Raw genomic sequence first — 23,575 nt, 5'->3', positions numbered from 1 at the left:
AAGAGGGCAGGCTTGGGCTTCCACTGCACAATACTTTGCGTATCATAATCAAATGAAGGGTATACATATAAGCATTAAGGGGGGAAATCAACGGGAGGGTAGTACTATTATTATTTTTATTACTTTAGATCATTATCATAACAACTTGTAAGCGGTAACGAAAATTACCGGTATATATGAGACAATGAACTAAGAAAAACTTTGAGCTATCGACAGGGAATGTTTCCTCCTTCACGTATTCCGAATTCTAGTCTGGTGTTTTAAGGAATCCATGTGTGCTCCACTTCTTTTTAATGTCAAATTAGAGTATTTCATCTTGACATGCGCTTTGTTAAAACATTTTATCTGTTTAAATATTGAAGTACAAAGAAGATAAATACATGACTTAATGCAATTACATATGTAAAAACACATTCCGAGAAGTCGGGAAAAAATTGATATTCAGTATTATGAAACAGCTAACTTACACATTCTGGGCCGCAGGGTACACAGATGTATTTGTTTTCGTATGAAACTTTCGAGGTAGTAGATAACTGATTGCTGTCTGGCTGAGAGTTCTTTTACTTCTGTGTCGCGATCTATTCCACATTAAGAATATTGACTTGTGATGCAAATTGTGTCTTCTTGTCCCAATGGTTTAATTGTACATATATGCAATTGGGTATGGCCATTTATCGAATCACTTTCTCTGATTTGTTCCCGTTCTTCTTTATCGACATCAATGTTTAAACTACAACTATCTTTAGTGTCTATATTATTCTTCTTTGTAGTAATTTTCAAGAAGCAGGGATTGTTTTCTGAGCAGTGTGATATTATGATCTTCGTATTTCCTCTGCATGTATTTGTAACAGTATCTTTTGATTCAATCAATGCACATTTTTGTTCTTTCTCATTAAAAACTGCATAATTTCCTTTGGCATGACGTTCACATATAAATACATTGAATGTTGTGAAGAAAATGAGTAAAACTAATACTCCAGCAATAAAAAGAAGGAAATCACGAAGAGAAAATGAAATAATTTGATTATCTGAAGAAGACATGACGCTTTTTAAAGATAGTTTGCTCTCTGTAGATGACGGTGTAGAGATGGATAAAACGTCATTGCTGTTTGTAGATGTACGATCGGTTGCTGAGTGGATATGTGATGCATTGTCTAACAAAGACTTGAATATTTAATGCCATAAATATCAACCATAACCATAAAATGAGAGTAACCTGAGGTGAAAATTTTGATTCTATTTTTGTCTCTTTTTCTTATATATTAGTTTTCCTTGTTCATATAAAATTTGACTTAAAAGATATGATGAGCATTTTGTTAAGTTATCAACATCAGATGTTATATTTGTTTAAAATTTTTACGTAAGATGGGAGATTTTTTATTCCACTGCGCAATACTCTGCGCATCATAATAAATTGAAGCCTATTTATTCTTTTGAGACTATTTTTTTCTCATCGCAGGTATCTTAAGGTAACAACCAAATATTCTACTTGCTTATCTAAAATGACCTCATAGTAACCTAAATAAGCACTTTAGAGATAATAATTTCTTAAAATCGATATTTAAGATTGATTTGAGGTCGTAAAATGAATCAAATCATGCAGAGGCATAATATAAACGGAATCTTGTTGTTTCTGGGTCTATGTACATGCATATATCACAGAGGTTAAATTCAAAATCCATGACGTCAAACATGTAACTGTTGATCAGTATTAGAAGAGTGAAAGTGAAACGTAACGAGAATTCATGTCAACAAAAACAAGAAATCGGAAGTTGTAAGCATTTAGAGTGAATATCATGTGTGATTCACGTGGGAATAAAGCTTCATGTAAGGTATGTTAATATAATTCTACAATTTCTTCGTACAAAATAATGCATACATTGTGTTTGCTTGCCGATCAGTCTTAACCTCTGTTCTTCGAAACGAAAAAAAAATGCAAAAGTCAACACTTCTCTATTCTTTTTTTTTTGTTTTAAACCAAAAATTGCAGGTATTTATGAGATATGTGTAATATTGGTCATTCAGAATTTCTTTCTTAATAATCCAGATAAAGTTTTCTTCGAGAATCTTCAACCCCAACATGTTACAAATGCTATACCTTGGTTTACTGTAGGTTTTAACATGCATATTTTTTTTAACTATATTGACGATTTCTCATGCATTACACACAATTTAATGAAAGTGTCGTGTTCAGTCAATTAAGCAGACGTCATTTTCGCAGCCCTATTTATCGGTATTGCGTCGGAAAAAATCTCTTCATTATATCCCCGCTTGAAAAGTGGGAGTGTTTATAGTAATCATGATGTCCGTCCGTCTGTCTGTACGTCCTTCCGTGCGTGCGTCCGTCTGTTATGCTCTTGGGTACCCATCTCTTATTCGGAACTCCTCTCATACCACTGAAGGAAATTTAATTAAACTTTCACAGAATCTTTATTATTTATTGTCGTTGTGCACCTTCTATTTTACTTTTTGATCTGACATATATTTTGGATTTTCCAGAGCAAAACATGAATACTGTCATATTTTGTAGCAATCTATCAACACAGGGAAATTTCATTTTTTTTTTAATGCCACCCTCTGAAAATTGAACGTTGGACTTTTGTGGCTCTGATACACATTGCACGATTTTTTTTTATTACTCATCATATTCTATGATTTGAACGAAAGATCTATACTATAATTAGTATAGTTTGCTTTAAATTGTGAAGAATTGTCACTTTCGATGTTACCCTAGAGTAAATGTAATTGTTTTTTTGAGATGGCCTCTGAAAAGATATAGCTATAACCGATAGATGTTCTCTAAACATGGCATATACATTGAAGTCTATGTAACTGAAAGAGTTTCTCTATTGTAGATTTCACAGAAATAAAACCACGCTCGGCTCCCTTAAGTCTACTTTCAAAGAATAACCCTTAAAGAGTCCAGAATTGCATCCAATCAAAATGATTAGAAATTGTCAAATATTAAATATCAAGAATACCTAAACAACAAAGTTACAAGTAAGTTGTTCACATCTGCGTTGTTCATAGCAGTCTTTTCCGTAATGTGGATATGGACATGTCTTATTACAGTAAAGACCGAAGTATCTTCTTCTACCCTCTGAGGGAAAAATGAAAGTAGATGTAAAGAAATGTTAAAATGCTGGAGGGACTGCCGTGCTACCATGCAAAATTATTTCTTGTTTTATTATTTTTGCCTTGATATGGGGTGTGTGAATTTCATGGAGACTCAGTAGCTACTTGCAGGTATGAATCCTTACAAAGATATATTTCGTTTGTTGTCTTGTGAATTTCAACGAGATCTAATCGCAAGGTATTTAATACTTACAATGAAAGAAATTTAAAATTGTTTCAGTCTTTACAAATAATAGGTTTGTTTCTTTTTGAATGTGACAAATTAATTTAATTATTTTTCTTTGTCTTTTTTGCATTTGTCGACTTTGTTTGGAATGGGATATCTCAACGAAAAATTCGAATATCTATGTTTTTTTATCCATACAAAATATCACATTATTTCATTTTTTATATAAAAAAATACAAATGGAAAAACAAATGTGCTGCTTGATTTTAAATTACAAATTTATGTTTCATTATAAATATTCAAATGCAAATTAACATCTTCGGTGTCATTGTGAAATGTATTATTAGAGTTCAATGAAGAAATAGTTTTTTTACTCATGACACTGATCACTACACTTATGCATACTGCATACCAACAAACACTTAAAGACAACTTTTATATTAATTAAGGCAGATTCAATGTTTGGATAATTTGTTTAGACTTAAAGAAAATAAAAAAATGTAAAATGAATATTTTTTACGTAATGGTGAGTTTGCGATGCGTTGAGAAAATACCATATATCGGACATCTTTAATCTTAATTTTAATGCAAGATAAATACCTTCCTGTTTTAAATTTTTTTGTCGAAGAGTCGAACAATTTATTAGCATTATTTATAATCATGTAGTTATTAAACTTTTCCGGTGAATAGAATTGTCCTGTTATTAAACTATTTGAAATCACCAAAAACATGAGTTACCAGAACGCTAATTAAGAAATCGAAAATTTAAAGAGTTGTTTTTCTTTCTTTAGACTTCAATGAGAATAACTGTCCTATGCAAACTTTGTTAATGATTATTAAAAACAAACAATTCACAAATGTACTCGGTGTGCAAAACTTTGTCAATGATTTTTTTTTTAATTTGACTTATACGGTTATCTTACTGTACGTCGGGCACACGTTTATTAATCATGGATCCTGTCCAATGCATGATAGTACTGAAAGGGGATACTTAGTGTTATCGATGTTCTTTTGAAATTTTATACACAGCTTCATTATTCAAGATGTATAGGAAATCACTTTTTTATGTTTTAAGCATTTATTCAATAATGTACAGTATAATAGTGAGGCAAAACTTCCGTACCAGGGGTACCAGAAGCTCCGTGGATCTATATAATATTATATAATATATCTCAAATATTCGAACACAGAATGTTTTTACAATATACTTTAAATCAGTTAGTTTAACACCATTTAAGTTATATGTATAAATGTGTATAAAAGTTATGAACAAGATTACTGATAAAGACTTTTATTGCATGCTCAAAAGCTAATAGAGACAATAAAATGTAAACTGTTATATAATTTAATGAATATGGCTATGTATGAATAGGCTAATGTATTGCTATTAACCCAATTATTTTTTTAGTTCTTCTGGATATCACCATTACTGCAATATTCTGCAGAGATTTTGTACAATTGTCTTTTTTAGTATTTCAATTCAAGTGTTGTGTACTTGAAGTGTATTTGTATTTTTTCATCATGTATTTATTGAGTGACATGAAAAAAAATCTTTGAACATTCCAAAGTGGTCAATATGTGTGGTATTTATTTTTCTAAATCATTCTGGAATATTGAATATCAACATTTTGCAGTTTTCAGAAATTCCAAGATTTCATTACTGAATAAATTAACTTTCGATTGTAATCATGAAAACTTCAAAACCAAGAGCTTATGTTACAGGTAGTAATTAAATTCTATAACAAGTTTATTGTGAGAAAAATATCGAACACTACTATATCATGTTTGTTTGGAGTATTGCTGTAAGTTTGTACTTCTCAATTATATATAATATTATAATATTGTAAATAAAATTGTTAGTCTGTGTAAAATTGAATGACTTAATTGATTAAAACTTTTGAAACGAAACGTATGTTTTTTTTTTTTTTTTTTTTTTTTTTTTTTTTTCAGCAATCATGATATCATTTCATTGAATACTGTGGTTTCATCAATATTTGTTGAGCACCAATTTTTGTGCATTCGTGGTTGAGCAGATCCACGAATTCAAATGTTCATTGAATTAAGAAATATGGCATGAATTTGTATGGGCAATGCTTTTTTCCCACGAAATTACGTATCCTTGAAAACCTCTGTTTTACAAAATCCATGAAAATTGATTCCAACGAAAATTGATGAACCACAATACCAAAGAAAACCAAAGAGTCAACATATGCCCAGGGGTGTGGTGATTGGATACTGTATACAAGGAAATTTTTGCCCCCCCCCCCCTACCCCGTTTTTTTCGCTTGTCACTGGTGGGCGAATTTGAAAAATGCAAATTTAAAGAACACAGCAGAAATTCTTAGATAGAACGGCGACACGGAGAATTTAGAACAATTGATATTGTTCGCAAGTTTAAAAGGGAGAAAATAACACGGAGCAAAAACAACCCTGTATACGGTATGTTAACTACTTTAGGTCACTGTCATAATGAATTATCTCGGATGAAGTGAATGTGCCAGAGAGTTATGAAGGGTCTGGCATTGATCTGCAGCACGCAACAAGAACGCTTCCTCCTTTTTGATTTGCATTCATTCCACGGTACATTTAGATCTTTTCAAGGGTCCCTGTGTTTTCTGAATTTCCTATATTCAATATATAATGCAATTTTTGAGAAAGAATGTTTTTCTTATTTTTGCATTTCATTTATTGAAATATTTAGAGGTAAAGTAGAACAAATACAATTATTAAATAAGAGCAAAACCAGAAAAAAATATCTATCAGATCTAGAATGTTCGGACATTAATGTGCATTATGAGATAGCTAACTTTCACACTCTGGGCAGCATGGTACACTGATGTATTCATTCTCATGTGAAACTTTCGTAGTAGTTGTTGAATGATTTTCGTCAGATACCTCCTTTACATCCGTGTAGCAGTCGAGTTCATATTGGGAACATTGACTGATGTTGTAAATTGTTTCTTCTTGTCCCAATGGTTTAATTGTGCACAGATGCAATTGGGTTTGGTCATATATCGAGTCAATTTTTCTGTTTTGTTCCCGTTCTTCTTTATCAACATCAGCGTTTGAATAGCAACTATTTTTGGTGTCTGTATTGTCCTTGTCTGTTGTAATTTCCAAGAAGCAGGAATTGTTTTCTGTGCAGTGTGATATTATGATTTTCGTATTTCTTCTGCATGTATTTTTAACAGTATCTTTTGATTCAATCAATGAACATTTAATTTCTTTCTCGTTAAAAACTACATAATTTCTTTTAGCACGACGTTTACATATAAAAACATTGATTACTGTGATCAAAATGAGTACAATTAGTACCCCGGCAATAAAAAGAAGGAAATCGCGAAGGGAAAAAGAAATAATTTGATTAATAGAAGATGGCGACTGGAGACTTTTCAAAGACAATTCGTTGTGTATAGATGATGTCGTAACACTAGTGAAGAATTCATAGGTGTCTGTAGATGACTGATCCGATGATGTATATATATCTGTTGTGTTGTCTGAAAAAAAAATTACATACCATAGACAACAGGCCCTAAAAATCCTAAAGTGCAAACATAGATTAAACAAAATACGGTTTCTGAAAATCTTTGAGCTTTATTTTTCAAGTGAAAAAAGCAATATTTGGATAATATTTAAATACAAACATATTTTTTTATATTATAAAAAAAAATTATCATAATTATTTCAGAATTTTTATTCAGTTGAAATCTTGACAAACACCTGTTCATAGGCTATGATAAGTCCGTAAAAATGATAAGATATATGTACATGTATATCAACTGTTAAATATAAAGAATACCTAAACAACCCGTGATAAAATTACAAGTTGGTTTTTCACAATGGCATTCTTCATCACAGTCTGTTCCGTAATATGGATATAGGCATGACTTATTACAGTAAACTCCGTGGAACCCGGTGCTACACTCTGAAAAAGGAGAGAAGAATAGAAATGTTGAAATGTTTAAGTGTTTTCTACAGCCTTTCCGATTTTGCAAACGGAGAACTATTGAATAGGAAAAACAAGACTGTTTTGAAATTTATAGTGATTTGTTTTTTTTCAAGTGACATTGTTTTTTAAATCTAATAATTATTTTCTTTTTTTTTCTTTTACTTTGTTCTGTACTATTTGATACAGCATTAGCATATGAAGGCAAATAGAGCATGCATGTATTATGCATGTATGTTCATAAAAATAATATTGAAGTTGAAGTCTGTTATTATTATACATGTATGTAAGAAATATTTTATATTTGTAAAGAGCAATTGTCCATTTTTGTTGGTAACCTTTAATGCTAATATAAGCTACAATTTGTGTTTATTGATCAAAACCTTTAATTTGATCAATAAAAATTCAACTTCAATAAACATTTGTCTTTTATCCTTTTTCATAGCGGTTGGGAAAAGAGAAGGCATAAAAAGTATTTACTTCTACAGCCCTGCAGTTCTTCATCCCATGTAAAGCCGAAGCAGCATTTATTTTCCCTTGTGAAAAAAATGGATAAATAGTTCAAATGGCTTCAAATATTCAGAGCATGGAAATTAATTATGAACTTCAAGTACATGTACATGCATATATAGTGATAACAAAAAAAAAAAAATAAATCCTGATATTGAAAGGTCTGGTTTCATGTTTCCGGATTCTGATATAAAATTACAATGTTATATTTACATGTAAATGCAATTAAAAATGCAAATGACATAATTGTACAGTATCATGTAATTGGTTATATATGCATAATTATATAAGATAAATAAGGCACATAAGATAACAGAAAAAATATTACTTCATGTGTAATTTGTAAATTCCTCCAGGTTTAATAGCATTTTTTTCTCAATCATAGGACAAGTAATGACAGGATAAGGAACTTTTTTTCTCAATGTCCCTGATAGCCGAAGATAGGTTAAACATTAAAACCCTCCATCGGATTTTATCTGAGCGTCCCTATAAATCTCACAAAGGACGTAAAATAGGTCAATCAATAAAAATATAAAGCAGATCTAAAAAAAATTTCTTTTAATGTTTTCATTAATTTATCTTAATTATTTTTCTTCCGCAGAATTGTTCTGTAGTTGTTAAATCATTGATTCCCTACATTAAGATTCTAAACCTACATGAAATACTTTCATTGGTTTTAAGACCGCGTTAGATTATTATTGTTTTATTTTGCAAAACCGCGAAGTTTATTCATTTGTAAGAACGCTCATTTCTGAAATGTCCTTAAAAAATCCATATAATATTTCAGCGTATTATTCAAAAATCTTAAAAGCAACAAACAGTTTGAAAGTTATTTCTATACAATAAGCAGCTCACCTTCACAAAATGGAAAGACTCCTTTAAAGAAGAAATTTGAAGAGGAAGAGCGAACAATAGAAGACATGACGGACTCCAACCAATAGCAAAAGAGGAAAAATATTTATATTTATATAAAAAAAAATAATCAGATTCCTGGAAAACACGTTGACGGGGACATATTCCTAAGTAGAAACGGTGCCATGAACTTTGTTTTCAGTAAAATAGGAAGTACATGGTTAAATGTAAACCACTCTATCACGATGCGAAGTTTTTAAAGAACAAGCAGAATACAAAATCTTGTATTAAAATTTTTAAAAAAGCAAGAGAAATTCCATTAAATGCACATTATTTTTTTTTCTCTCAAATGTATGCAATTTAGATTCAGTCCACTTCATTTTGTTCTTAATACATGTGTAGGACTCCAACGTATGATAGGACTCCGAAATCCGATGGTCATGCCAAAGTCCGATGGTCTGCGCTAATCCCCGACGGTTTGGCACGCCAAACCCCGATGGTGCTGAAAACAATTTACGTTTAAAACGTCATAATACGTATAATGCGGCAAACTACAATGCTTCACCATGCCAAAATTTTAAATAAACATGAAAAATCATTATGCAAAAACTAACCTTTATCTCTCGGATAGGTGCAAAACTAACCCTAATCGCTCGAAAAGTGTGTAGGCCTTACAACTACATGTGTATATAGATACTTATATATCTTGGGTGGGTGCGATACTAACCCTAATAACTAGTGTGCGAGGACTAACCCTAAATCAATAAAACTAAAAGGATTAACCCTAAACAGTTGAGTTGTGTGCGAGGACTGATCCTAATATCTCTGAAACATGTAAGTAATACACAAAATAAATAAAAAAGTGTGCAAGGATAATTCGGAAATGATGGCATTTTTAAATGCAGGAAAACGGCGCCAAGGATTGACGTCGAATTATTGTGACGTCATAAACTGTCGATTGTTTCTTCACACCATCGGACTTTGGCGTGACAGACCATCACACTTTAGCGCAAAGCGTCTTATAGGAAACGAGCCATCGTACTTTGGCGTGACCATCGGACTTTGGCGTCCGTGACGACAACAAACCCTCGGGGTTTCGCGCAGACCATCGGGGTTTTGCGAGACCATCGGGCTTTGGCGTCACCATCGGACCTTGGAGTCTTACACATGTATTATCACAAAATGGTTTTTAACAATGTATTTGTATATGGGGTATTTGAGACTTTTCTTTCAATGCTTATTTTTAATTTTGAATAAAATATATAATGATAAATTAAACATAATTTTCTTTAAATGTCCTTGCTGAGAGTTTCATATGATACGAATGAAAATCCTTTTTTTATTTTTAAACTTAGAAATAATTTACTCCAAAAAAAAAAGAAAATCTTATAAGCATACAATCATATTTTTTTGGTCATATTATTTTCTTTTCCTACACATATAGAAAAGTTGTTGTTACTGAAGCACTAAATTTGTAAGATTTCACTCAGCCTTGTTATGCATACCTTGCCTTTTTTTCTAATGTTATTTGGTAAAGTAATACCTCACCCCCATAAAAATTGTTATAAATTCAGAAAATTCATCTTTAGTTTTATTATTTAATTGTAATTTGAGTCAGAAAATATAAACGCTATTTATTTATTTTGTAATGTCAAAATGTACCACAACATGTCTCATATCATTGAAAAAAAAATGATACTTATTGCTTGCAAGTTATTTATTCTTCATAATTTCTTTCCTACGTTGGGGATGAAATACGTATAATATGATTTGCCTATTGTCTGCATATCATTTAACGTGCCTCTCATGATTTTTTTTTACACATATGAAGACGCCATCACTTGCCAGAGAAGGGCAATAAATTTTAATCATTATCCGGCTCAGATCAATTGAACAGGAAGGAATCTTTATGGTTTCAACACATACTTTAGCATGGAAACTCGGTTTAAACAGTTTCATCGAAAGGACTGCTATTCTGCTATTCACGTCCCATGTGACCACTGCGCTACGCGCTCGTCTGATTTGTTTATAATATATGAATATAATTTTGTTTGATGCTCGTATAAAATTGGCCTTTTAATGAAAAATGATCATGTAGTATATATTTCATATAAATTAGCTGGGTTTTTATCATACAGAGAAGATGTGAAATAATTCAATTTCATCAAAAATAATTTCTTACCCGTCACATCTCCGAGGCTTTAGCGTTGTACTATTCCCTTTCAATGCTTGTAAATATAGCATAAAAATAAAAACAATAATAACACTTCTACATGCTGTCATTTCTCCCAACTCTCTGACATTGGTGTTTGCTAAAACTTTTATATTTCACGGAAATATAAAAAAGATCAGAGTATAAATGGGTCATTAAAATTTACATTTCCTTTATTCGGGGAAATCTGATTTTTCTTCGCTGGAGCCATTTTCATATTGACTTTTCACTAAGCATTACAGTATCATCCATGTTTTTCCTTGCTAGCCTACACATATTAACCCTTTAGTTCCAACATTTACCTTCTTGAAGACTTCCATTTGACATAAAAAACAATAAAAAAATCCATTGTTAAATCAATTATAGATTGACCAGATGGACGAAGACACAGTCCATTAATAGAGTCTCTTCCCTTAATTATTTTTAAAGCTTAAAGGTTTGAAAGAAATGAGAACCCTGCAGTTTCTTTTCTGTTTTGTGTGAAATATTGGGGATGACTCCGAACTGGAATGCATGAAAGAGGAAGGGATGGACCTTTTCGAATCAAATTATGTAAGAGGTAGAACATTGCTTTACAATATAATATTTCTAACTTTCGGTTTGCAACTTTAAACACATCAAGTATAATACTTATTATATTTATTCTGTTTATCCGCAATTATAATTTTTTGAAGATCAGTTAAGAATATTTAATTTTCAGAGTTTGTGTATGTACATTTAATGTTAAACATGCTCATGTCAGCAGGGGGGGGGGTGTTTTTGATTTAAAAATGCAGAATAACAGAGACTGAATGAAAAGGAAACAACATTTACTTAAGAACACTGCTGTCATTTTCTTTTCTAAAAGAATGTGAAATTAATGATATCACGAATGATAATGTGACCTAAAAATTCATAAAAGATGCATTCAGTCTGTGCTTTTTAAAATATATTTTTTAGTTAACAGATGCTGAGTGCAACATAAAAATCTGTAAGATTTATGTCCCGCACTGCCATTCTATGTAAACACATAATAACTCATTAAGTCTTTACAGTTTAAAGCAGCTTTCAGTGCCAACAATTCAAAATGCTTGAAACTTCACAAGACGCTCCACTTTTTGGACTTTGTGACACTACATATAGGAGACTCTATCTCAAGCAAATTACATCAAGCGATTTCTTTTATAACTAATAGCAAATATCATCATGAGTTATTACATAGGATAAAATATTATACCTTTTTTTTCTTTTAAAACTTTTTTTTTCTCAAATGTATGTGCAAAACCTGTTCATAAAACAACGAGTAATCCAACAGACACTTGACCTTTAATGATAGTGTTTAAGTGTGTAGCTAGATTGTGTACTTTTACATTAAGAGGGTAGACCCACAATCAAAGTGCTCATGGCAATATGCATGTAAACCATGCTTCATTTTCACTATCCCCTACAATTCAGACCCCTTGAATGAGCTGGTACCACACAATCGGACTCTATCCCGGTACGACGGTTTACTTCATCGCATAACTGATCAAACCAGAATTCATTTTTAGTCTTATATATAAATCATGAATCCAAAACTTTTTGTAGTATATTTATTAAGTCATTTACTTAAGAGAAATTTACATGAGTCTCAATCTTGCTTCTTTATATCTTTGTGCTTTCAATCCACGTACCAGAAAAGCGTGAATTAAGGAACAAAAATATTTTTACATGGTTCTTGATTGAAATCATTTGTACGTAGTATCTAATATACAATTTCGCTTATTTTGCAAATGTGTGACGTAATAATTAGTTTTTCCTGTACTTGAGGAATATAAACATGCCATGTTTAAAAATATGTTCGTTGAGGAACAAGCATATTGGAACTCATAACTTTTTTTATTTATAGAATTTCGTTTTAAAGCGTGCTCTACGCATCATTTATCCTTAAAATCGAGGCAACATTAAAAGATGACTCAATAACGAACTTTCACTTTTCCATGGTCCTAAAAACTGAATATTAGATGTAATTAAAAGGCTTTCATTGCTATAGCTTGTCGTCTCTATATGAGTTACATGTAAAATATTTCGAACTGGATTTGAAAGAAATAATTAATCAAACTGAGTCTTGATACTTTTTTTTTCAATGTTCTAATTAATTTGTTTAAATTTCAATGTCCTTCAAAGATGATGTAACTCGTCACATCACTAGGGTTTCGGCCTTTTACTTTTTACGATAAATGTTTTTAAAAACAAATATAAGATAGGCCTAATTTGCAATTGTTATTTATTTATGACATCGATCTTTGTAGTTAGGTTGATATTTCAAAGAAATATAGAATAATATCTGAGTATGAACGCTTACGAGTCATAAAAAATATGCATTTCCTTTATTCAGGGTAATTTGATTTTTCTTTATTAGAGCCATTCCCTTCTGACCTACAATTACAATATTACAACACACCGTATTTTTCCTGGTGAGGGAACATGAACATGTACACATCCTTTCCTTGAGCAAAAAATATTTTTGAAAACTCATTTGACATCAAATTCTATGGAAAGCCCTTTGAAACAGTGATTGTGTTATGAACAGGAAGATGAACATTCATTCACAATATCAAATCTCTCCTCTAATATCTATTTAAAATTACATGTAAATTGATAATCGCTAAATTTAAATATTCCGATAATAGCAAAAATAATTATCAATGAAATTGATTTATGATATCTGAAAATCATAATTTTTTTTATTGATTATTCTCTTAGAAAAATGTTTTCTACCTAATCACATCTACAAAGCTACCTCATATAGAAAGTACGAGGAATCCTACATTCACTTCACATTTGATGACAGACGTAAAGTGTGCAGACGAATCATATGCTCGAAATTAAAGGGGTAGTCCTCCAAACAAGGAGCTCAAGGCGTTATGTTTCATGCTTATTCCGTTTTTAAGATGTCTATTCAATAACAACCCGTAAACCACTTCCATGGCAAAGATTTTAAGCATTTCCAGACAAATAAATATTAAGATTTCGATGCATCTTTTTAGCATTTCTTGTAATTTTTGTACACATTAATGTATATATATTCTGAAAGCAGGTATTGTGTAGTTTCTATAAATGATTATAAAAATATCATATCAGTTGCCATGGCAACGAAATACACCATAATGATGCTGGAATTTCCATTTATTCAAGAATTTGTTTCATTCTAGGTTTTTTCTTAGTTTGCTGAGTTAAATATATTAAATAATATTTAATTGTAGTGATGAAAATTATGAGCATGTTGTAATTTATTTTACAAACCAATTTTAAGTATTTGGGGAAATGGGCTGGAAGGTAATTATTACAATTTAGCATTTTTACATTTAATGTTTTACCCATGCATTGATTTTGATAATGGTAAAATCGTTCAAATATTGCACAAAGTTTAACTCAAGCCAGCTAAAAACTGGTACAACCAATAAAAAGAATTTCCGTATATCATTTTTTCATATATTATTTTCTCCTTCCAACGGTGCAAGATTTATTCTGAAATTTGCAGTACTAACAAAGTTATGAATTTTTTCACACTTTTTTTAAAGTCAGATGCGTAGAAATGCGTATATGCTCTGTAAGGGGTTAAATGAACTGTCACCACACAAAGCGAATTTATCCTGGCCTGGTATTACAGTTTACAAAAATTCCTGTTTCATCCGTAGATACTAAATGCAAGTAATTCTATAATATTTATTTCCTAAACACAAACTTCAGATTTTTTTTTCAAAAACTTCTCTGAACAAGTCAAATAAATTAATAAGCACTTGATATAAAATTATAATTTATAAATATATTTTAGAATATGTACTTATCATAATGGATTAGTCTCACTTTCTTATTTAAATTAAGCAATCAAGCGAAATGAAAATAAAAACAAAAATATATCCGGCTGCCTCCTCTTTATGTTGATAAAACATGTACTCTCTCCCTCTCTCTCTCTCTCTCTCTCTCTCTCTCTCTCTCTCTCTCTCTCTCTCTCTCACGTTTTTTGCTCACATACCTCTACACTACTTTTTGTTTCACAGCTAAGGCAATTATGTAATTTTAGTTTTATTAAGTGAGCATGATTTAATTGTTGATACTAGTTGTAGGTTATCTTGAAATTTGAAAGCGTATAAGAAGTGCACTTCTTCTCGGCATATCAAATAACGTAAAAAATGTGAATTCTATATATGTAGCATTGAAAATTTATTTGACATTTTCCAGGTAGCAAAATGTAAAACTGTATATGCTCGTAATCACCATTTTATATACTCCAATAATTTTTATGAAGTGGCTTCCCTTTCATTTATTCATGCAGCAATACACACGATTACATTATCTATTATTTTCGAATAATGATATAATTTCTAAAAAAAAAATCTGCATTGAAAAAACGACATATTTTTTTTTAAATATTTAGAGCCTATGTCTTACGTTATTAGGGCAATCTATATACTGCAGAAGTACTTTTTTCCGCATGGAATAAATATATGCTATGTACGCGGTCAAAAATTTTCCGTGGAAATTTGTCCAAGCGTACTAAATGTAAATGTAAGGCATTTAGTGACAGTGTAAGAAATCCGCGTAATTTTCTATCCGCGGATTAAACAGAAATTGATATTCCGTGGAAATATGACCCCATGGAAAAAAGTACGTCTACAGTATTTCAAATATAACTCGAATAAAACTAAGCAGCACATTTCTATATTTAATGCGTAGCCGAAATTCGCACTGGAAATCCAAACAAATATTGTATGATAAAATCTTCTCCGATTCATTTCAATGACTTTTTTTTATCCTTACATAAAAAGTTTCTTATGACAATCTAATGAGTATTTATTTGAGAATGGTCATTCATTTCATGGCACTCTTTTTATAAAAATGAAAACTGCATGTATTGGTCTGTCATGTTCCATGAAGTTCAAAAATTGTAATCAAGCATAGTATTCACCATGTAGACAAATTTAATGTGCAATATAAATGTACAAAAGGAAGCTTTTGCAGGACTCCTGAGCGAATATACACTATGTCAACGGGTTGTATGATCCAAATATCGAATTGCTCAATTTTAGATGTTCTATAATACGATTTTCTTTTTTCAAAAAACTTTGAAATAGCCCCTGTAAAAAAATTATGAATGATTTCTATCCAAACTGAATACACATAAATATTTATGACGTCGCATTGCTGATGTTGACACGTCGGAAACAAAGTATACCGCGTACAAAATATATATTTTCCTTTTCTTTGTCTTCGAAAGTGATAGTCTGTTTTTTTTCTCATTTCAAACAACCTTCTGGCTGAAAGTTTTAAAGGACGTCTAACTGAAAGTTGTATAGATTGGGGGATCATTCTTTGTACGGTGGAGGTGCTCACGGAGGTGCTCACGGTGCTAGTCTTGTAAATCCAGTCCAACAAATTGCTATGAAACTTAAAAAGCATAATAAAATAAAGCTTTATTTGTGCCAGATGAATCCTACAATCTTGCATTTAGCCATACGCTTCTTTTGAAAACCTTTTGAAAGGGACAAACGTCTGTTTTTATTGTAGTCCTTAGAGACGAGATAATTTGATAGCATTTGACATTTCATTGAGGTATACGAATCCTTTTTGCTTTTATGAAAATTCTGACTTTTTTTATTCATTTTGAATGACAGGAATTTTCACAAATCAAAAACTTCATCGATATAAATCTTGAAGCAAAGGTAAGCAGTGGTGTTACATATGTACCACAAATTATTTTACATAAATTAAAATTAACAGTTACCCCACGCCCCTATCTCTCTCTTTTTATTTCTGTCACTCGCTCTAGTTTTATTTTTTACTTCTTTATTTCTTAACTTCTTTTTACTAGACTCAGTGGTTTGGGTATTTATACCCTTGAACATCAGCATAACCTAGCCATTGTCATAAAAGCATAATCTCTTCTCTGCACAATTTTCTGTTGTTTATTATTAACTGATTCGTTTTAAATAGCATAAAAATAACGAAGCGTCAAAGGAAAGGAATCAGCATTTTCTAAATCAGGATCGGAGTATCCAAAAAAAAAAAGGAAATATATGTCAATCTTGTGAATATTTAAATTTTACAAACAATGGAAACACCTGTACTAAAAATATCTGAAGATACTTCAATAATAACTATCTTTTTATAACCTTTATGAAATGCTAGGATTCTTTGCTTCCACGCGGTTCTGGGCTATCGAGAGGTAAACGTGTATTTGTTGGGTAAGATATAATCATTGCTATGCTTTTGAAAAAAAAAATATTAAACCTTTTAGATTTTCAAATATATTTTAATTATTTTTAAAGAAAAAAGTAGATGTATCGGTGTAAAAAAAAGCTATTACAGATTTATTAATTGTCCATTCAATAATGTATGATTTACAAAATTAGACATAAGGATATGTAATACAATGTCTTAAATTGTGTCATTTTTTCTCTTGATCGATCAAATTTAAATAAATTTGCTCATAGTTGTTTTAAAAGTATTCTCAAATGATATCTTAGCATTGTAGAAAAAGATTGTTTTATATGGAATCTTCGTGGAGCCTTTTTCATCTTTGTTTATTTGTAGTGAATGTAATTGTACAGTAACATTTTTTTATATATTTTATGTCTATCTATCATTATACCTACTCTATTGCGACGCTAATCAAATCATTGCGTCTTGAATGACAAAGTTTATACTCATTGAACAAATAAAACAGAGAAACATAAAATAGTGAATGCATATATATCATTTCATCCATACCATGTAGTAACTAGTATTTTAAATTTTATGTTTTTTATGCAGATATATGGCGAAGAAACATGCATGGCAAGTAAAGTAAAACCTGTCAGTAGATGACATTGTCCTCGCACAAAAGGTGAATGGGAGGCACAGGCCCTTATAAAGAACTGTTCTAGTGGAACATTGAGACCTTGCCTAGTGTACCACTGTCTCATCAATACCTGGATGAATATGACTTTGTCTGTCTGTGCAAAGCCCAAAAGAATTATTGGTAAATATTAAATAAATTACAAGTAAAGATATTCTAATTGCAAGTAAAAAAAAAAAAGACTAATGTTCTCCAAAAAAAAAAAAAATACCAAACATTAATTCGAAGATAATCCTAACAATTTGATATCAAAAAGTAACGGTAGGAATATACTTTAATTCAAGCAATTTATGCACTTGATTATTAAATTGACGCTAATAGGGAGCCAATTTCCTCATATATCCTCTTGAGTATTTTTGGAGAGAGGCTAACGAAGCAAGAAAAAGCAGGATATATTGAAGTAAAATGTCAATTATTTAACATTGTTTATTATAATTAAAGGTTACCACTGCCCAGAGTTCAACATGAGGGGATGTAGGATTGAACCAAACCTTTTTACATCTTGTTAAAACTTCTCTACGTCTTGCCAATTTAGATATGAATCCACGAAAGCATATAATTGTAAGTTTTAGCTTAGTGGCATAGATAGCTATTTTTTTCTAAAGTACATGTATTATGTGACGATTTCTTTATTATTAATAGTATCATCATTATTATTATTAGTATTGTTATTATTATTATTTTACATTGAAGTAATAAGAATCAAAACAGAAACCAGTTAATTATTGCAACTGTTCATAGATATTAAGGTATGTCAGTCGTGAAATTAGTTATATCAAGCATTTTGAAGAAGTATCCTGGCGTATTGTATCTTCGACCTTTTTAGATGTTATTTATAATTTATTGCAAACATTAAATAATCTGAGAAAATATGGGCTTAAAATGTTAGCATATGTGTCTATAAATAAAACTGATATAACCTTAATTGCAGTTTTGTGCTTATTCTATTTAAATGTCAATATGGAGAGGGTGCAATTTTCCTTACAAAATATTAGCGTTGTCTTTTCCACCTAAGTAGAGTATCAACTCCCAATAAGTATTGGCTATAAATATCCATTGGATATTCCAAACAATAAAAATACGATTGTCTGTTTTTCAAAAAAAAAAAAAAAACATTGAACAAGTTGCATACTTGGGTTGCAAAAACAGTTATTCGTTGTTTGAACCCATCTGTCAGTAGCTGTGCATTTCCACAAAAAATTACGTTGAATTTTTCAGTAAAAATCTGTAAAAAAAATGTCCATATTTAAGGAAGAAAAGAAATGTTTGACCCATCTTTTCATTTCAATATTCATGTGTCTTTTTGACAGAGATCTTAACTTTCTTTCGGAACAATGTCATCACAAAATCTTCGTAATTAATCGATTTCGGATTTCATTAATGTACAGATAAAATGAGCATTTGTAAAAAGACTAGAATTTCTGACAACAGACTTAAACCAATGGGGAATTCCGCTGAATGAATTATTTTGAGTGTTTTTCACAACATCAGTGCTTCACAGGTATTTTTCCAAATGTAGCAACCGAAAAAAAATTCTACCGTGCGGTATCTGCACGGGAAGCAGATTGGGAAAAATAGGTCGAAAACACAATACAGTCGAAAATAGGATACTATAGACGATATTTTTTAGACAAGTACTTATATAGCATGGTCAACACTGGTAGAAAAATAAGGGAACATTGTGCATCTTACTAAGCTGCGACGTAATTAATTTGATTTTTTGCACTTAAATTGTAATTCTTTGGTTGATTAATATTTTATCAGATGCAACAATTTTAATATATATATATATATATATATATATATATATATATATATATATATATATATATATATATATATATATATATATATATATATATATATATATATATATATATATATATATATATATGATTTTTCATGTAAAATAGTTGAACTAATATAAATCATTGAACACATCATGTAAATTAATGCGCACTTATTATTATATAACATTTTTGCACCAAAATAGTATTATACATGTATATGTGGTAAAGAAAAACTAAATAGCCAGTATGATATTTTCTTGTATCAATCTTTTTTAGCTCACCTGAGCCGAAGGCTCAAGTGAGCTTTTCTGATCACATTTTGTCCGTCGTCCGTCCGTCCGTCTGTCCGTCTGTCCGTCCGTCCGTCTGTCTGTCTGTCCCTCCGTCTGTAAACTTTTCACATTTTCGACTTCTTCTCAAGAACCACTTGGCCAATTTTGACCAAACTTGGTACAAAGCATCCTTGGGTGAAGGGGAATTTAAATTATTTAACTGAAGGGACATATCCCCTCGCAAGGGGAGATAATCAAGAAAAGACAAAAATAGGGTTGGGTCATTAAAAAATTTTCTTCTCAAGAACCACTGGGCCAGTAAAGCTGAAACTTATATGTGGAAGCATCCTTGGGTAGTGTAGATTCTAAATTGTTCAAATTATGACCCCCAGGGGAAGGGCGGGGCCACAATGGGGAATCAAAGTTTTACATAAAAATATATAGGAAAAATCTTTGAAAATCTTCTTCTCAAGAACCACTGGGCCAGAAAAAGTGAAGCTTATGTGGAAGCATTCTGGGGTATTGTAAATTCTAAATTGTAGGAATCATGACCCCCGGGGGAAGGGCGGGGCCACAATGGGGAATCAAAGTTTTACATAGAAATATATAGAAAAAATCTTTGAAAATCTTCTTCTCAAGAACCACAGGGCCAGAAAAGCTGAAACTTATGTGGAAGCATTCTGGTATAATGTAGATTCTAAATTGTTCAAATAATGACCCCGGGGAAAGGGTGGGGCCACAATGGGGAATCAAAATTTTACATAGAAATATATAGGGAAAATCTTTGAAAATCTTCTTCTCAAGAACCACTGGGCCAGAAAAGCTGCAACTTATGTGGAAGCATTCTGGTATTATGTAGATTCTAAATTGTTTAAATAATGACCCCTGGGGGAAGGGCGGGGCCACAATGGGGAATCAAAGTTTTATATAGAAATATATAGGAAAAATCTTTGAAAATCTTCTTCTCAAGAACCACTGGGCCAGAAAAAGTGAAGCTTATGTGGAAGCATTCTGGGGTATTGTAAATTCTAAATTGTAGGAATCATGACCCCCGGGGGAAGGGCGGAGCCATTATAGGGAATCAAAGTTTTATATAGAAATATATAGGAAAAATCTTTGAAAATCTTCTTCTCAGGAACCACTGGGCCAAAAAAGCTGAAACATATGTGCCCATGGAAGGATCATGGGGTAGTGTAGATTTCAAAATGTCTAAATTATGATCAGTGGGGTAGGGTGGGGACGCATTATGTATAACAAGGGGGAAATCTCGTAAAGAACAGAATGGTCAAAGCTTCTCAGGTGAGCGATGTGGCCCATGGGCCTCTTGTATATTATTTGACTGCCGAGCGCTTGAAAGAATCGTGATGGTAGAAATAATGAAAGATGAATTGTTTGATCGTTTGTAAACTTCCCTTGCGTGAATTTTTACTCATATAGGGACGTCTCCACATGCACAGAAAGATACATTTTTGCCTCTACTTAGCACTCAGGTTCATTAAGCAATGACATATCTTTTTCGGATCAGCGGCCACTGCGACATTGGAACTCGGTTTATATGATCTCATTCGAAGGATGGGTATCTACGTCCCACAGTGGGAATCGAATCCACGACATAAGGCTGAACTCCTAATTCCGCGACACCACAGTAGACTCTCAAACTTCTGCCCCTCTCGGGCCACAAAATAATGAAAAAATGTGTCAATTCTTTTAAATTCAATTCTGAGAAATTGGTGCAAAAATTCCCGATTCTTAGTTGAAAACGGAGTAAAGAAGTAAGTTTTATATGATTGTTTTTAAAAAAAATAGATCGTTTTTTTGTTGTTTTTTTTTGTGGTACACGAATATTTTTCTTTTTATTCACCAACAGGTAATTAAAACCTTCCAGTTCTCAATTTTGTTTAAATTTTAAACGTAAAACAATTTTGTTTACAATTTTATTCATATTTTCCTATAAAAAAAATCAATCAATATTTTTTTTTCATATGGATACATTTATTTCTTCTTTTATATGTAAATGTATATATCAAACTTTGTTCGTAATCATGATATACTGAAAAGGACGGATATACCTTATTGACAATAGTACTTTTGTAAACATACGTAGAATGTGGGTCACATTAACATGAGGGTTCCATTTTTGTCCTCGTCTGCATAGATGAGTGAGCAAAACACATAAGATATTTCTAGGCTCAAAGTTTCATCATGATATTTACTTTCATTAACTTAATCAATTCATTTATATAATATTATCTGGTAGTTCAATGCATTCTACAATTTAGACAGTTGGTGTTTTAGGGAAACATGGAGATTTTCTGAAAAGCGAATACGTGATATAGAATATGGAGTTAAATTTTACTGATATTTCACTGATATAAGCATCATGATTTAATTAAATTCTCTAAAATCATGCAACAAAATAGTAAATACATATATTTTTTATATATTCTTTGCCCACCATCCACAAGAAAGTTTTCTTTTATATTTGTATAGGTGTCGTGGTTGCGGTCTTAAAGATGCATGTAGTATTTCATGCATCTAGATTCTTTTTTCATTCGATTATTGAGAATGAGGTCATGTTTAATTAGTCTGAGGGTATAATCGATACGTACACATTGCTGTTTTTGCAGTCAGATTCTGTTGTTGCGATAAGTTCATCATTAAACGTGTGTACATCTGTCGATGATTCTGTATGGACATTATTTGGCAGCACATACGGGTTGTCTTGATCAAATGTATTCAGGGAATTTATTTCGATTGTTTGACTTGTTGCCACTGCACGAGGTTTTTCTTCTTTACCACATATGTCCCTTGATGAAATATTTATAGAGTAAGATTCTCTCCTACGGTTTTAAAAAATTGAAAGATTACCAAAACCCTGAAATAATGTCTCATACCCAAGTGTTTCGTACTCATTGGTATTTTGTTGTACATCACTCTTATTTATGCGTACAGCATCTTGCAAAGGCAGGTCCTTTCTCTTAAAGAGTGTTTTCCTCTTCTTATATAAAACACAGCAAAGAACTATCGGAAGTGTAACTATTAGTAAAACAGATCCCACAACGAACAAAATTGACGTGAGTAAAAAATAATTACGCGTATTTGGGACACTGTCCACGGGTATTTTTGTCCGGGGTAACTCAGAAGCATTATCAACACGGGTAAAGGGTAAATCTACAAATGGCTCCGATGGCCTCCCATCGTTCAGTCTCAGCAATGCAACAAAAAATGGATGACATGGTTGTGGCAATATTGGTACTACTTTTATTACTGAATTCATTTTGTGTATATAAATACAATACTTATTATCATATTTTAATTAAAAAGATTGACGTAATATTTTATCATCGAACATAGACAGGAAAACAAATATATAATCAAATCTGTTTAATGTATTTTACGCTATTAAAGGATAGGTTTAAATAAAGGACATAAAGGACAAATTGTATACTAGATTATAGTATATGAGAATTTTATTGAAAATATTGTGGTGAAAAGATTTAAGTAACAGAATTGTATCAATACGCGTATTATGAAATAAAATATAAAAGTTATTCCAGAGAATTCTCATTCATTTCACTCAGGAGATGTACAAGATCTAATCTATTTTTTTTTCAAGACAGCTTATATGTAGACATAATGAGTTACATGTTCATTATCTTCAATATTCATAAGAATACATAATTTGTACGAAAATGTTGTGTCTACGCAAGATTGAAAAAAATGGAAAATATTGTAGTCAACCCAAGTGCTACGAAAGGTTAAATATGCTTTTGTTTTGTCTATTAACATTTCACCTAACTTATACCTTACGGTAGATTATTTCTGTTTACAAA

At 31.3% G+C, this 23,575-nt stretch overlaps 1 protein-coding gene across 1 annotated transcript; it reads right to left on the bottom strand.

Annotated features, from left to right (window-relative positions):
* Positions 1 to 5,945: 5,945 nt before the first annotated feature.
* Positions 5,946 to 10,921, bottom strand: LOC134259449 (uncharacterized). Its single transcript, XM_062742033.1, has 4 exons — positions 10,792 to 10,921; positions 7,728 to 7,783; positions 7,101 to 7,226; positions 5,946 to 6,798 (listed from the first exon to the last, which is right to left on the bottom strand). Exons 1-4 carry the CDS (start codon positions 10,890 to 10,892, stop codon positions 6,104 to 6,106), a joined length of 978 nt encoding a protein of 325 aa, XP_062598017.1. The 5' UTR covers positions 10,893 to 10,921; the 3' UTR covers positions 5,946 to 6,103.
* Positions 10,922 to 23,575: the final 12,654 nt, after the last annotated feature.

This window comes from Saccostrea cucullata, unplaced genomic scaffold (genome assembly GCF_032062105.1).
Source record: "Saccostrea cucullata isolate Sc308-1 unplaced genomic scaffold, CSIRO_AGI_Scuc_v1 ctg1636, whole genome shotgun sequence".
Taxonomy (NCBI): domain Eukaryota; kingdom Metazoa; phylum Mollusca; class Bivalvia; order Ostreida; family Ostreidae; genus Saccostrea; species Saccostrea cuccullata.
Note: the sequence above shows the minus strand (reverse complement) of the source record. Positions and strands in the feature narration are given on the sequence as shown.

Excerpts from the sequence above, each read along its gene's own strand:
- LOC134259449 (XM_062742033.1), bottom strand. The coding sequence starts at position 10,892 with ATGACAGCATGTAGAAGTGTTATTATTGTTTTTATTTTTATGCTATAT. Across the intron at positions 7,784-10,791 it reads AAGCCTCGGAGATGTGACGG|GGAAAATAAATGCTGCTTCG; the intron begins GTAAGAAATTAT and ends TTTTTTCACAAG. Across the intron at positions 7,227-7,727 it reads AGAACTGCAGGGCTGTAGAA|AGTGTAGCACCGGGTTCCAC; the intron begins GTAAATACTTTT and ends CTCCTTTTTCAG.